At 38.6% G+C, this 17,532-nt stretch overlaps 1 protein-coding gene across 9 annotated transcripts in view; it reads left to right on the top strand.

Moving 5' to 3' along the window:
• The window catches only part of LOC126355928 (dedicator of cytokinesis protein 1), a 452,703-nt gene that overhangs the window by 223,486 nt on the left and 211,685 nt on the right, over positions 1-17,532 (top strand). For all 9 annotated transcript variants that reach the window (XM_050006495.1, XM_050006492.1, XM_050006496.1 and 6 more), the window contains 3 exons: positions 1,327-1,520; positions 3,948-4,180; positions 5,888-6,090. In XM_050006495.1, the coding sequence (XP_049862452.1) occupies positions 1,327-1,520; positions 3,948-4,180; positions 5,888-6,090 (630 nt within the window). The remainder of the gene's footprint in view (positions 1-1,326; positions 1,521-3,947; positions 4,181-5,887; positions 6,091-17,532) is intronic.

Below are 17,532 nucleotides of genomic sequence, written 5' to 3'. Positions count from 1 at the left end.
GGGTTGTTTGTAAGAGGCTTGTGTCGTTGTGGTGGGATACTTGGTCATCACTTCAAGGCAACAAGCTCCGGGCAGTAAAACCATTCCCAACTGCTTGGACAACCTCCCGACCATCTCGGCGAGAAGAGGTCCTTCTGACCAGGTTGCGGATTGGGCATTGCCGGTTTAGCCACCGCTACCTGCTCTCCGGTGACCCAGCCCCGCAGTGCCCTTGTGGCCATGCATTGACAGTGCGCCATGTTTTATTGTCGTGTCCCCGTTTTAGTCAATCTCGTGTTGTCCTGTCTCTGCCATCTACTTTACAGGATATTTTAGCTGATGATGCTCGAGCAGCTGCTCGTGTTCTTCGTTTTATTACTTTGGGCTTGTCCAAAGACATCTAACTCTTTCACGTATTTTATCTGCATCTTTGTAAGAACTTTCTGGTGCCCCCCCCCCCCCCCCCCCCCCTCCTTGAGTTTTACTAGATTCTTTGTGCTCCTATAATTGTGACTCGGCACTAATGACCTCAGTAGTTGAGCACCCCCCGCCCCCCCCCCCCCCAAAAAAAAAAAAAAAAAAAAAAAAAAAAAAAAAAAAAAAAAATTCTTAATTGCTCCTGCCACATAATTTGGAAAAAAGCAACAGATTGTATTATTAAATTAAACTTACCAGTTCTCCGGTTTATATATGAGGTGGTTTGCTGCTTCCTGACATTGGCACTGAAGTCACCAATACATTTTTGAAATAACTATATATTTGCTGTGTCTTTTTTCCCAAGAAATTAAATTTGAGATTTAGTAAAGCAAGCTACAGAACAGAATAGAAGTTGATTGTCTCATAACATACAATTTCTAGCCATAGACTTAATGTTCCGGAGACTTGTCAAAACACAAAAACTGATTTACCATTTTCCTTATAATGTCAGTGATATAATATACGGTACTTAATAATTACTTAATTAAACAGTTAATAATTTTTCTTTAAAAGTGACAAAATTTTAAAATTTAACAGTCCTAAATACTTGCTCTCTCCTACTCAAATTGTCTGGTTGTCTTTTATGAATTCTTCTAATGGATAGTAACATTTATTTTATTGCATCTCAATGTTTCATTGTTCTGCATATTTGTTTGTTGATATCAAAAGCAGTATATTTCTATAGCTGATAGTGTTCATTTAAGGGGTTACCTGTACAGTGAGTGGTCTGTGATATTTGGACGAAAAAGAAATTCCCCCTCCCCAGAATGCAGCTCAATTTCACAGACAAAAATTGAAGACTGCATTGCTAGGTCATATCTCACAATTTATTAATAACTCGAATCTAATAACTTAATTTCTTTATTTCAGGGCAATTTAGTTGCTGTGATGATTTCTATATTTCGTCAGATGAAAGCTCACCACTTCGAAGTTTACATTTCACATTTCCAAACCAAGACAGACCTTATGGATTTCTTAATGGAAATCTTGCTTGTATTTAAAGATTTAGTGTCAAGACCTGTGTATCCAAAAGACTGGAGTGAAATGATAATGTTACAAAACAGGTAAAATATATTAATTAAGGATTGCACCAGAAAAGCATATAACAAAGAAACAGAAAGAAGAGAAAGTAATCATTCCACAGCCATGGGTGAATGATGGGTGCATCAACACGCAAATGGGAGTGTGCGGACGTGCACCCCCCACCCCACCCACGCGACGCGCGCGCGCGCACACACACACACACACACACACACACACACACACACACTTATTTATTAGTGTTATTTTATGAGCTTAAGGTATGTGTATGTACCTCTCGTCATTCATCCACTGGTGAGTCATTGCTTCCTAATTTGACGTTTCTATTCTGGAATTTTCTTTATTGTAATGACCACTGTCTCATTTTAATAAGATTAAAAATGAAATGTTTATTTAAAATGAAGTGTACAACTCAAATAATTAAAGAATTGTATTTCTTGTCCTTCATATTTGGAATGTACAGAGAGTGAATTAGTTGTAGAGGGTTGCTTATAATCCACTAACTGTTTCTCCTTAGTACTATAGAATTGAATTATTGTGATCTTGTGCTGTTACTTATATGTCTATTGGTGTTGTTTATGCTCAGAGGTTGTGTGTGTCGTCAGATCTCTTATCCAACAGTTTGCATATGCTCAGAACAGGGAATATGGAAGGCTTTTACAAGTGTCATTATTGTTGCGTATTCTGTTCAGTCACTGCTGGCAAAAGCTGTTACTTTCTTTGGCATATTTGAAATGGGGTCACATAGTCTTGGGACACAGATTTTTTAATGAAATTTTGAAGTAGCAATCTAGATCACTTTAATTCACATTTTCCATAGTTTCTTCAAATTTTTCAAGGAAAATGCCTTGTGTTCAACAATGTCAGTAAATTTCTTCTTCCATCTTTGTCAAAATAGGTATTTGACTTTATGACTTCCCTGTTGAAAGTACATTAAATTAATTGATACACAGGCGGCAGGCAGAAATTGTTTAATGTGTGGATGTCAGTAGTGTACATTGTTTTTAGATTGCATGAGCTAAGAGCATTGAGATAAAAATTTCACTAAATTCATATCTTTGATAGGGCTGCATTTTCTAAATCTCTGCATGACTTTGAAAACAAATGTCTCTTATTACATACAAAGAACAGTTTACTATCAGTGACTGAGACCTATTAGGTGACTAACTTGCTGATATGACTCCTGTGATGTTTTGTATAAAAGAATTGATATACATAAACTAGTATTTAAATTAAAGTTTTATTGTTGTTGTTATTGAGCTTTTAGATACTGGTCCAAACTTTTTGATGTGATTACCATCTCTGGAAAATGTATTTTTTCCCCCTCAAAATTAACATTTTTGCATTACATTCATGTGCATGAAGCTCATAGTCGGGCATGTTTGTGAACATGTTATGGCAGCTTCTCTGTCAAGTGTTTCACTAAGAATTTGTCCAGAATTTGTATGATGTTGAAATTATCAAAGACATTTTTCTGGCCTCACTATTTTTTGAAAGACATTGATTCAGACAATACGACAGTTCACTCTGGTAGTTTTAAAATATGTGTATGATTTTTCATGAGGCTTCTTACGTTATCTTTTTCCTTCCTCAATGCAGGCCTTTTCTCACTGTTGTAATTGCTGATAGTACAATGACATAATGTGCCCATACTTGATATTTTCATTCATGGTTGCAGTTTTGGGATGTGATTCGCACGGGTTATATTCAAGAGAAGTACGACCATGGTGAGGACAGATATCTGAAGGACCACACTCCTTGTAAAACTTCACCAGATTCGAATGAGTTTTCATTAGCAGAAACGGTGCACAAAAATATAAATTTAGGGTGATAGGGTTCTAGTTAATCTATTTGATTGAAAGAGACGGATCATCATTACTTGAAAATGTCTTGCAAATAAAGCTATTCTATAGATTAATGTGACACGACTTGACATTATTGCACAATCTATACCAGCGTAACAAACATGTAGTTTCATTGATATTAGTGCTACCTTTGTGCCAGATTAATAACTTTTCACCATGCCCTCATAAAAGTTAGAACAGTTAGACTCTGATTTTCTATTCCTTAATTAATGTGTGCTTCAGTTATTTTCCAGTCCAGTTTGCAATTGATGCACTGTAACTAATTCAGTGTGTTATGGATAATTCAGTTCATTATGGAAAGCTTACATATTTTGATTATGTTGTTAACAGTTGCATTGTGGTGAGGTCTGATGAATAACACGTATAAAAGAAAATTTAAAAAGCTCATACTTTGATCTGTATAGTTTTAATATTCATTGTTGGTCTCATAGTTTGGATGATGTTGAAAAAGCTCTTGATTTATTTCAAGCCAGAGAAATGCCCCACATTCTGAATTATGTGTCAGTATTAACATTATTGGTAGTGAAATTATGACTCTGTTTAAAATTGTGTTACCGTAATTTACTTCCAAATATTTTGTTTCAGTGTTATTCTGAAGTCTCTTCGCTTCTTTTCTCACACAATTCGAGATTATTTTTCTCAACCATTTGAACATCAGGCTTGGAATAACTTTTTCCATTGTGCTATTACTTTCTTGACCCAGCCAGCCTTGCAACTAGACAGCTTCTCACAGAATAAGCGATCACGTATTGTAGCACGGTATAAAGATATGAGGCGAGAGACAGGATTTGAAATACGCAGCATGTGGTTTAATTTAGGTAAGTAAGATTCACAATTGATTTATGATTGATGCACTGTAACTAATTCAGTGCACTATGTTGAGGTATCATGAATAACACCTATAAAAGAAAATTTAATAGGCTCACAACTGATTTAAAGCAAAAGTACCTCTTCAAATGATAGTTAACATCCTTTATTATGTTGTATTGACATTATATGTAAGTAGCAAGTAAGCACTAATGAGGATAAGCAGCCATTTATCTGCAGCAGTATTTGATGAGTTTTCAAGTTGCATCTCTTCATCCTAGGGTCGTTTTGGGAACATTTTTCCACACAAGCAAGTTATCAATCCTCCCCACTCTGCAACCTTTTTCCCTCATAAACTTCCACATATATCATTTTTCTTTACTAACTCTGTACAAATCTTTCACTTGGGCCTTCTTTTAAACCCCCTCTAACTAGTTGTGATTTGTAGTGTATAGAAATCTTACAGTTGTGGCATTTCAGACACCTCTCTCAGCCTGGCGCCCTAAGTGCCGGCTTGTGTCACTTGGGTCTTAAACCGGCCCTGCATATTCCCAATTTACAATGTGATTTACATATATTGGCTGTTGGAGACTAGTTGCCTTTTCTTTTTTTTTTCCTCCCTACAATTTTAGTTATAAAATTAACTAAAGTTTCAGCCTGTGAACTTTATGTTATTGATCTTACAAAGAAGTCAAAAAGACAAATACATAAACCATAACTGCTTATAACTGTCAAAGGTACAAGCATTGTCTATTCTACCTGACTGAAATGTATTCGGCAGAAAATGGTTAACATATGTTTTATGCAAGATATTGTGGTTATGTTAACCATAAGGGATGATAAATAGCTTATCATGATAGCATACTTAAAATTTTTTTGCATGTAAAACTTCCGAAGCAACCATTATAGGATGACAGTCACGTCGAAAAAGACAACTTTAGAGAAGACAACACAATTTAGGGCTGTTTAATTCTGTGAAGTTGTAGATCTTTGATATTATTACTACATAAAAGCACAGAATTTCCACATGCAGGTAGCTCAGAGTCAGTTAATTCACTTCTTAGGATAATAGTTGTTTGCTATTTAAGTATAAACAGTCGGTATCTTGTTGTACAATGGCATTGTTTCCATATTATAGCTAGTTTTACCATGAAATATTTTCAGAACCGTGCAAAATTTGTTAGAGCAAGAAACTACATGTCATAATAGTTAGCAAACTGCTTAGTGTAGACATGATGGGCAATTTGATGCAAACATTCTTCAGTAATTTCAGTAAGACACTATACTTAGCTTGTAAACTATTGCTTATTGCACAAATGTTGAGAGCCTTAGTATTTACCGTATGCACACAGTATGTTACCCTCAGAGTTTCTGTTTAATATAAAAAATTCTCATTGGCTCATGTAATACAATCAGGAAAAATCTTGTGTTTGCATAATTGATTCTATTAACTGAGAACTTTTGTTTCGCCAGAGAGGAATGTTGTAACATTTGTATGAGCAAAAACTGTTGATGGATTTTTACTTTTCGTTTGTCAGAAATGATTTTATGTAAAATAAGATTTGATTGGCATTTATTTATTTCTTAATTTGATGGACAAATAAAGCACTTGTATATTCATGTAGACATGGAAGTAACTGATATATATTCTCACACAGAAATGACACAATTCTGCTAGGTATTTACCTTTCATGAATATTATTTCCTTTTGATTTTAGGACAGTACAAGAGACAATTTGTTCCTGGACTTGTTGGACCATTTCTGGAAATGACACTTATTCCTGAAACAGAGCTCCGCAAAGCAACCATTCCCATTTTCTTTGATATGATGCAATGTGAATTCTACTCATCTCGTCATACTAGTGATAGTTTTGGCGATACTAAACGTGATTCAAGCCACATAAAGGCTAATTTTTGTGAGGTAAGATAGAACATGTTACCAAGATATTATATCAAATACATCTTTCAAATATTCTTGTATTATCTACATGAATGCATTTTCATAATTGTACTTAGGTCTACTTATCCTATGGTTACTCTAAATGGAACTTAATTTTACATTTAGAATTGAAAATGAAAGAGTACATATTCCTACGTAATATCACCTGTCAAGATATTCTTCCATGCTGTAGTTAAACTTGACGAACACTTATGATATAAATTTGTGAAACGTTCTAACAAATTATATTAAAAACAAAGATTCCAAGACTTACCAAGCGGGAAAGCGCCGGCAGACAGGCACAATGAACAAAACACACAAACACAATTACTAGCTTTCGCAACCGATGGTTGCTTCTTCAGGAAGGAGAGGGAAAGACGAAAGGAAATGGGTTTTAAGGGAGAGGGTAAGGAGTCAAGGAGTCATTCCAATCCCGGGAGCGGAAAGACTTCCCTTAGGGGGAAAACAAGGACAGGTGTACACTCGCGCGCACACACACACACATATCCATCCGCACATACACAGACACAAGCAGACATATTTAAAGGCAAAGAGTAAGGGCAGAGATGTCAGTCGGGGCGGAAGTACAGAGGCAAAGAGGTTGTTGAAAGACAGGTGAGGTATGAGCGGCGGCAACTTGAAATTAGCGGAGGTTGAGGCCTGGTGGATATCGAGAAGAGAGGATATACTGAAGGGCGAGTTCCCATCTCCGGAGTTCGGATAGGTTGGTGTTGGTGGGAAGTGTCCAGATAACTCGGACGGTGTAAAACTGTGCCAAGATGTGATGGCCGTGCACCAAGGCATGTTTAGCCACAGGGTGATCCTCATTACCAACAAACACTGTCTGCCTGTGTCCATTCATGCGAATGGACAGTTTGTTGCTGGTCATTCCCACATAGAAAGCGTCACAGTGCAGGCAGGACAGTTGGTAAATCACGTGGGTGCTTTCACACGTGGCTCTCCCTTTGATCGTGTACACCTTCCGGGTTGCAGGACCACCTACTCCAGTCCTGTAACCCGGAAGGTGTACACGATCAAAGGGAGAGCCACGTGTGAAAGCACCCACGTGATTTACCAACTGTCCTGCCTGCACTGTGACGCTTTCTATGTGGGAATGACCAGCAACAAACTGTCCATTCGCATGAATGGACACAGGCAGACAGTGTTTGTTGGTAATGAGGATCACCCTGTGGCTAAACATGCCTTGGTGCACGGCCAGCACATCTTGGCACAGTGTTACACCGTCCGAGTTATCTGGACACTTCCCACCAACACCAACCTATCCGAACTTCGGAGATGAGAACTCGCCCTCCAGTATATCCTCTCTTCTCGATATCCACCAGGCCTCAACCTCCGCTAATTTCAAGTTGCCGCCGCTCATACCTCACCTGTCTTTCAACAACCTCTTTGCCTCTGTACTTCCGCCCCGACTGACATCTCTGCCCTTACTCTTTGCCTTTAAATATGTCTGCTTGTGTCTGTGTATGTGCGGATGGATGTGTGTGTGTGTGTGTGTGTGTGTGTGTGTGTGTGTGTGTGTGTGTGTGTGTGTGTGTGTGTGTGTGTGCGCGCGCGCGCGCGAGTGTACACCTGTCCTTGTTTTCCCCCTAAGGGCAGTCTTTCCGCTCCCGGGATTAGAATGACTCCTTGACTCCTTACCCTCTCCCTTAAAACCCACTTCCTTTCGTCTTTCCCTCTCCTTCCTGAAGAAGCAACCATCGGTTGCGAAAGCTAGTAATTCTGTGTGTGTGTTTGTGTGTTTTGTTCATTGTGCCTGTCTGCCGGCGCTTTCCCGCTTGGTAAGTCTTGGAATCTTTGTTTTTAATATATTTTTCCCATGTGGATGTTTCTTTCTATTTTATTTACATCATCATTTCTAACAAATTAAAATCATTTTACACCAGAACTTCAATCTGTAACTTTGCACACTGTGGGAAATGTTTATACTCAGTGAGCCATTTAAGTCTGTGCAAAGTCCAAGAGATGGCACCATCAGTGTGTATCGAGGTCATGTTTAGTTAGTAGCATCTTTGAAAAAAATGCACACCAAGTTTCAGCCGTATTGGTCTATTTCTTTGTGTTTGGTATTTGTGTGTATCAAGGAAGTCGAATGATTGTCAAAAAATGGACGAAAAAGAATTTCGTGTGGTGATTAAACATTATTTTATGAAAGGCAAAATGTCTCAGGAGACTAAAGAGAAGCTTAATAAACATTATGGTGACTGCACCTTCGATTAGATCAGTTTATAAGTGGTTTCAAAATTTTTGGAGTGGTCATATGGGCACAAGTGATGCTGAACCTTCTGGACGCCCTGTGGAGGTTATGACTCCAGAAATCATTGATAAAATACGTGATATGGTGATGGATGACAGAAGAGTTAAGGTGTGTGAGATTGCTAGTGCTGTGGGTGTCTCGAATAAATGGGTATATTATATTTTGCATAAACATTTTGACATGAAAAAGCTATCCGCAAGATCGGTTCCGCGATTGCTCACACTTGACCAAAAACGGAATCGTGTGAAGAGTTGAAGGGTTGTTTGCAGCTGTTCAGGTAGAATCCGCAGGACTTTAAGCGTCATTTTTTTACTGTGGATGAAACATGGATACATTACTACACTCCTGAAACCAAACAACAATCTAAACAATGGGTTACGAAGGCAGAATTTGCACCAAAACGGGTGATTAGATTAGATTAGATTAGATTAGATTAATACTTGTTCCATAGATCATGAATATGACACTTCGTAATGATGTGGAACGTGTCAGGTTAATAAAAGATGTCTGTACAAGAAATTACATTACACAAAATATTGCATGACACTAATGATTAAGTTTTTTTTACTTAGTTTATATCTAAAAATTCAGCCAATGAGTAGAAGGAGTTGCCATCTAGAAATTCTTTTAATTTATTTTTAAATGTTAGTTGGCTATCCGTCAGGCTTTTGATGGTGTTTGGTAGGTGCCCAAAGACTTTTGTGGCAGCATAATTTACCCCTTTCTGTGCCAAAGTCAGATTTAACCCTGCATAGTGAAGATCATCCTTTCTCCTGGTATTATAGGTATGCACACTGCTATTACTTTTGAATTGGGTTGGATTATTATCAACAAATTTCATAAGGGAATATATATACTGTGAGGTTACTGTGAGGATCCCTAGATCCTTAAATAGATGTCTGCAGGATGACCGTGGGTGGGCTCCAGCAATTATTCTGATTACACGTTTTTGTGCAATGAATACTTTTCTACTCAACGATGAATTACCCCAGAATATGATGCCATACGAAAGCAGTGAATGAAAGTAGGCATAGTAAGCTAATTTACTGAGATTCTTATCACCAAAATTTGCAATAACCCTAATAGCATACGTAGCTGAACTCAAGACGTTTCAGCAGACCATCAATGTGTTGCTTCCAGTTTAACCTCTCATCAATGGACACACCTAAAAATTTTGAAAATTCTACCTTAGCTACAAACTTCTGTTCAAATTCTATATTTATTACTGGAGTTGTGCCATTTACTGTACGGAACTGTATATACTGTGTTTTATCAAAATTTAAAGAGAGTCCGTTTGCTGAGAACCACTTAATAATTTTGTGAAAAACATCATTTACAATTACATCACTTAGTTCTTAGTTTTTGGATGTTATTACTATACTTGTATCATCAGCAAAAAGAACTAACTTTGCATCTTCATCAATGTGGAATGGTAAGTCATTAATGTATATCAAGAACAGTAAAAGACCTAAGACCGAACCCTGTGGGACCCCGTGCTTGATAGCACCCCAGTTTGAGGAATCAGCTGTTGTTTTAACATTACACGAACCACTTATTTCAACTTTCTGCATTCTTCCAGTTAAGTATGAATTAAACCATTTGTGCACTGCCCCACTCAAACCATAATGATTTAGCTTATCTAAAAGAATTCAATGATTTACACAATCAAAGGCCTTTGAGAGATCACAAAAAATACCAATGGGTGATGTCCGGTTATTCAGAGCATTTAATATTTGATCAGTGAAAGCATATATAGCATTTTCTGTTGAAAAGCCTTTCTGAAAACCAAACTGACATTTTGTTAGTACTTTATTTTTACAAATATGGGAGGCTACTCTTGAATACATTACTTTCTCAAAAATTTTTGATAGAGCTGTCAGAAGAGAGATTGGGCGATAGTTGTTGACATCCGACGTATCCCCCTTTTTATGCAATGGTTTTACAATGGCATATTTCAGTCTATCAGGGAAAACACCCTGCTCCAAAGAGCTATTACATACGTGGCTGAGAATCCTACTTATCTGTGGGGAACAAGCTTTAAGTACTTTGCTGGAAATGCCATCAATTCCGTAAGAGCTTTTACTTTTCAGTGAGTTTATTATTTTACTGATTTCAGAGGGAGAGGTTGGTGGAATTACAGTTGTTTCAAACTGCGCAGGTATGGCCTCTTCTATTAATAGCCTTGCCTCTTCTATTAATAGCCTTGCCTCTTCTAATGAAGATCTAGATCCTATTTTCTCCACAACATTTAAAAAATGATTATTCAAAATATTTTCAATTTCTGATTGTTTGTTAGTGCACTTGTCATTCAGTTTTATTGCACTAAAGTCTTCCTGTGCTCTTGGTTGCCCTGTTTCCCTTTCAATAATATTCCAAATTGCTTTAATTTTATTATCAGAGTTACTGATCTCAGACATGATACGCATGCTTCTGGACTTTTTAATAACTTTTCTTAGTACCGCACAATAGTTTTTATAATATTGAACAATTTCGGGGTCAGTACTCCCTCTTGCTGTTAGATACAGTTCTCTTTTACGGTTGCAAGATATTCTTATTCCTTTAGTTAGCCAAGGTTTTTTATATGTTTTCTTGGAATTATGTTTAACTATTTTCTTGGGAAAACAATTTTCAAATACCCTTAAAAATGTATTGTGAAATAAGTTATATTTCAAGTTTGCATCGGGTTCCTTATACACTTCATCCCAGTCTAGCTGCTGTAGGCTTTCCCTAAAGTTTGCAATATTTATATTGTTAATTGAACGCACTGCTTTGAAAGTCTGATTTATTATACTGCATGGAGCTATGTCATGTACTGTAACAAGCTGTGCACTATGATCTGAAAGACCATTCTCAACAGGATAAGCATTTATGTCCTTAAACTTATCTTGGTCTATAAAAAAGTTATCTATCAATGTACTGCTGTTCTTTGTTATCCGAGTAGGAAAATCAATGATGGAGCTCAAATTGAAAGAACTGAGTAATACTAAAAGGTCATTCTTCCTATTACACTCTTTCAGGGAATCAACATTGAAATCCCCACAAATGATAATTTGCTTCCCCCTGTCTGACAGATAGCACAACAAAGCATCCACGTTTTCTAGAAATAGCTGGAAATTCCCTGAGGGGGACCTATATACTGTTACAATTATGAAAGTGCCATCATTTAGTTTAAGTCAGTGGCACATGCTTCCATATGTTGCTCTACACAAAATTTTTTAGTTTCTAAATTTTTTGAACTGTGGAAGCTTTTGACATATATGGCAACTCCTCCTCTCATCATATTATCTCTACTTACATGTGCAGCTAATTTGTACCCATTGATGCTAACCTTTTGCATATCAGTGACAATGTGATGCTCAGACAGGCATAGTATATCTATTACATTCTTGGTTTCTATATCTTCTAAACAAAGCAGAAGCTCATCAATTTTTTTCTTCAATCCCCGAATATTTTGATGAAATATACTAACAGTATTTTTCACTTTACTTTTGTGAGTATCTTGAACTTTTTTAACATCTTTAGTACTTTTATTCTTCAATCCCCCAATATTTTGATGAAATATACTAACATTATTTTTCACTTTACTTTTGTGAGTATCTTGAACTTTTTTAACATCTTTAGTACTTGCCTGGCTGAGTTTCCCACTGGACACTGATCTTACACTAAAAAAGAGTTTCCACCATGAGATGTAGTTCCTCCCCCCTTTAAATTTCCTGCTATCAGCCCAGCCAGTTTACCCTTCCCTTTCCTGTTGAGGTGTAGGCCATGTCTAGTATAGTCCCACCTACAGAGTGAATCAACAGGAACCACAACAATGTGTGACCCTGCACCAGATCCAAGTAGCCGTTCCAACTCCAAATTAACTCTCCTGACAGAAGAGGTCAAATAAGGTCGGTCGTGGCGCTCCAGAACCGACACAAACCCAACACTGGTATGATTCGATGCCGATGCAATCTTTGCCAGGTCACACTTTATGCTGTACCCCGGATCTCTGTCAATACTGTTGCCCGGCCCACCCACAATAACCACGGTGTCTTCCTTAGGAAAACCTTTACATAGTGAACCTAAAAACCTCTGTAACCTGCCCAAGTTCAGCACTAGGTTTGAAAAAACTTGTGACCTGGTAATCCAACCCTAATTCATCCTGCAGAAGTTGGCCCACACCCCTAGCATGCGAACTACCTAGCAACAAGGCTTTATTTCTCTTTGCAGACTTCCCTACATTCTTAATCAATTTGCTGCTGAAAGCTTGTTGAGCCCTGTCTACATCTACTTCTGTGAGAGGCTCATCAGTTTCTGACTGAGGCAACAGGTCAAACCTATTTTGTACATTAATAACAAAGCTGTCAGAAGAATTTCTTGGCCTGTTCCTCATGCCTGTTGCCACTTCCCACCCCTGTTTACCCTTCTCCCCCCTTAACCTGCCCAGTTCTCGCCTAGCCTCATCTAACTCAGCCTGAAGGGCAACAATTTTCCCCTCCTGTTCCACAATCTTCCTATCTCTACTGCATAGCCTACAGAACCACTGATGAGTCTCGCTCATTTTCCCAATTCCCACGCCACTACAGTCGCCCCAATGAAAAAAGTTACTACATCCATCACACCAGACCCCAGAGCTAACGATCCTATGGCACGTCAGGCACTTTACACTCATGGTACAAATCGATTTTAGTGACAGAAAGACAATTAAGTTACCGGAAAACAATGAAAATACGTGTACGAAAAATTAGGCCTACTCGCGACTATGTAAACAGTGGTTCAGAAGTTTTTTACTGGAAATTACTTAAGAGATGACGATACTCTACAGATATAAAGGGGCAGCAAACGTATTTAGCACACTAAACTATCAGTAAATGCACTTAAGATTGCGGTATGAAGTTTAATCTGAAAACTCAAAAGTTCGGCCTGGCCGCGATTTGTAAACAAAACGAACTTTACGTGATTACTGTGAAAATACGCGAGTAAGACAAAAACCTTTAATGGTACGCTTGCAGAGCACTATAATTAACGTAATAAATTAGTTTAAAGTGTTAAAAAACAGTTCATTACTACTTAAATTACTTATCTTGTATAAGAGCTGTGACTCAGACGTCCGTGTAGCAGGCGCAGTGTGTCAAAAGACCATTCCTTCGGCCAGAAAGGCTATGGCGACTGTCTTTTGTAATTCGCAAGGGATAATCCCCGTCAACTATCTGGAAAAGGGTAAAACTAATACAGGTTGGGCCATTTGAAAACCAAACTGCAAGAAAAATGCCGGTGTTTGGACCGCAAAAAAGTCATTTTCCATCGCGACAATGCACCAACAAACACCTCAGCAGTTGTGGTCGCAAAATTAATGGAAATAGGATTCCAACTTGTTTCACATCCCCACTATTCTCCAGACTTAGCTCCCTCGGACTACTATTTGTTTCCAAATTTGAAGAAATGGCTGGCGGGACAAAGATTTTATTCAAACGAGAAAGTGATTGCAGCAACTAATAGCTATTTTGCAGACTTGGCCAATTCCTATTATTTGTAAAGGATAAACAAATTAGAACAGCGTTGGATGAAGCGTATAACTCTAAAAGGAGACTATGTTGAAAAATAAAAAGGTTTACCCCAAACACGTACGTAGTTTTATTTTTGCGTGGACTTTTCAGTTTTATTTTTGCGTGGACTTTTCAAACACCTGTCGTATCTGAACATGTGACAAATTTAATTGCAAGTTTAATGGAAATTGTAATTAGGGCTTAACTTCTCGGGTGTAGAGCAGATTTACATACTTGATTAATTCAGTATTTACAGGAGGGGGGAAAAAGAAAGAAAGAGAGAGAGAGAGAGAGAGAGAGAGAGAGAGAGAGAGAGAGGAGTGGGGAGTGAGGTTCAGCAGATTATTAAATTCACAATAGTACATACTCTACTTTGAATTGGAATTCAAGTGTCTATACAAATTTAAATGCAAAAAGCTAAACAAGTATGAAAATACTTAAATTTTTATGTACAAACTGATATAGTATCATGAAAAATCTTAAGTTGGTGCTTGTTCCATTGAACAAGTGTAAAGAACCATAACAGTGCACTGAGATAAATCAATTTACAAATAGTAATCATTTAATAGTACTTCTTAATGTATGTATGACCTGGTAATGACAATTAAATCAATTCAGTAAAGCCTTTTCATAGTCCACAAGTGATATCAACCTCCTCACCTTCTACTACATTCTTCAATACAGTTAACAAAAATGAAAGGTCTTGGGTGCAGTAATATATAAAATAAAGGGAAGTCAACCACCCACCTGTAGCTGACTTAAGTGTGGCACATAGAAACACACAACAGTAAACAGTATTTATACTGACTTTCAAGCTCTTGCTCTTTCTCTAGTAGAAGTACACACACAACCCTGCAGACACCCAGCTGCACACGCCCAAGGCCTCGATGAGACGAGGAGGAGAAAGTGGGATAGAGTGAGGTGGCTGCACCCCAGGATGAAAGGAGTTGATAGGGTAGAGCATCTAAGAGAGAGAGAGGAAGGAAATGAAAGGAGAGGAGAGGAAAGTGATATCAGGATGGATCAGGAAGACTCCAAGAATGCAGGATATATTGAAGAGAGAATTTCCACATCTATAGTTCAGAGAAACTAGCATTGGAAGGGAGTATCCAAATGGTTTGCATATTGAAGTAGCTGTTGAAGTAATTCATGTTATGGTGTGCAACATGTTTGGCAACTGGATGGTCAAGTTTGCAGTTTGTCACAGTTTAGTGGTGTCCTTTCATACAAGTAAGTAGTTGGTTACTTGTCATGCTCACATTAAATGGGGGTGGTTCTATAGGAGAGATCTTGCTCTTTGGACCACAATGAAATGACGCATGAGTTGCAGATTGCGATTAGGATTGAAATAGGGATAGGCAAGGATATTCTGTAGGGTTGGTGGCAGAACACTACTTTAGGGAATGTGGGTAGGTTTTGGGCTAGGATATCCTTCACTTCAGGGCACAACAACAGGTAATTGAACCCATAGTGGACGAAGTGGTTGAGCTTTTTAAAGCCAGAGTATTACTGGTGATAGGAGGAGTGCTGGTTGGTTATTGTTTAACTAGTTTACTGGTATCAAAGGAGGAGATGGCATGGGAGGTCTGTTTATTGATGAGCTGGGTAGGATACTGTCTGCCAATAAGGGCTCTGGTAAGGTTTAAATGCTTTCCAGTGTGGGTTTAGCATCCTTGGGTGACGAGGCTGTAAGGCAGAGTCTTTCTGGCACGTACTGGGTGACAGCTGTCAAAAACTGAGGTTGGTTTGCTTGATATGAGCAGATTTTTTTGTGGAGCTTTCTGAGAGTTGGAGATTGACATCAGGGAAGGTGACTCAGTGAGTTGAGAAGGACCAGGGGAAGCAGATTTGGGAATATGTGTTGAAGCTATGGAGGAAAGAGCAAATGTTGTCCTTGCCATGAGCCCAGATCATGAAAATGTCATCAGTGATTCTGAACCCAACAAAGGATTTTAGGAGTTGACTGGATAGGGAGGATTCCTCCACATCGTCCACGTATAAGTTTGCATAAGATGGTGCCATGTGAGTACTCCTGGCATTACAATGGATTTGTTTATAGATTTGTCCTTCAAAAGTAAAATAATTGTGGGTCAGGATGTGGTTGCCAACGAGGGTTTGGAGAGCAGTGGCCGGTTTGGTATCCAGGAGGCCATTAAAAAAGGTATGTGTTGCATGGCTGCAATGCCATGGGTTGGTTTTTGGTTTATAAGGGTGTCACATCCACAGTGACCAACAAGGAGTTTGGCAGTAACAGGACAGGAACTGTGGAAAGGCAATGAACAAAGTGAGCAACATCTTAAAAATAGGTTGGGAGACTGTAGACAGTAGTTTGGGGATGTTGGTCAACAAATGAAGAGGGTCTTTCTGTGGGAGCATTGTACACAACTGCAATGGTACAACCAGTAACGAGATCTGCGGTGTTGAGCTAGTGGAGCTTGGGAGGCAGGTAAATACTAGTAGTGCGGTAACTGCTGGTGTGAGGAAAGGAATGGTTTTAGAGGTCCAGTTTTGGGACGAATCGAGGCCCTGAGGAGCTACTGAATGTCGTGTAGCGCGTTTCAGACTGGTTTGTGGTTGTAAGGTTTCTATACAGGAGTTTTGGAAAGTTGGTGGAGACCCTCAGCCACAGAATCACTACGATTCAAGATCACTGTGGTGGAATCTTTGTCTGTGGGAAGGGTGATAAGGTCTGAATTCTTTGTCAGGTTACAGACAACTGTGTGTACCATGGGAGTGACATTGGCCTTATTAGGGAGAGATTTAGGAAAGGCTGGTGAGGCCAGGTTAGAAGTGAGGAATTTCTGAAAAGTTACCAGGGATGATTAGATGAAAGAGGAAGGGGATCACAAGTGGAGGAAGGTTGGAACTGTTGCAAACAAGATTCTATGTGTGATTTATGTTGGGTGTTGGCAATGGGTTGTATGGAGAATGAATGTTTTCTCTATAGAGAATGAGTTAAGGAAAGAACAACCTTTACAAGTCCATCATGACCATAGCTTGAGGCCTTTATAAAGTGTGAGACATCTGCAAGGCTCAGAGTATTGGTAGAGAGGTTGATAACTGTAGTGTCCCTCTAAATATGTCAGGTGTGCACTACACATCAGAGGCTGCTGCTCAGGTAGCTGACTGTGTGTGGGGAGCACACCAGCGTTTTTTAGATTAGGTGACTCTCCACCCAATCCAGATAATGATAGCTGTAGGAAACCGAGAAGTACCAGTGTATGATCAAAAGAAATGCCTCCTACAAATGAGAGTATTGAAATCCTAATGCTAAACTGCCAAAGCATTCACAACAAAGTGCCAGAGTTTGAAGTGCTCATGAAAAGTAGTGAAGCTCACATAATAATAGGTACAGAAAGCTGGTTGGAACCTGAAATTGATAGCAGTGAGATTTTTGGGGAAAATTTATGTTTATGTCGGAAGGATAGGCATTTGGGAAATGGAGGTGGTGTATTTGTCGCAGTAGACAAAAACTTAAATCCACTGAGATAGAAATTGAAACTATATGTGAGATCATTTGGGCAAGACTTAGTACCAAGGGTGGACATGAGATGATAGCTGGATCATTCTATTGCCCACCATGCTCATCTCCTTATGTGACAGAACACTTTAGAGACAATC

The sequence above is a fragment of the Schistocerca gregaria genome, chromosome 3, assembly GCF_023897955.1.
Source record: "Schistocerca gregaria isolate iqSchGreg1 chromosome 3, iqSchGreg1.2, whole genome shotgun sequence".
NCBI lineage: Eukaryota > Metazoa > Arthropoda > Insecta > Orthoptera > Acrididae > Schistocerca > Schistocerca gregaria.
This window is presented reverse-complemented; position numbering and strand designations above follow the sequence as displayed.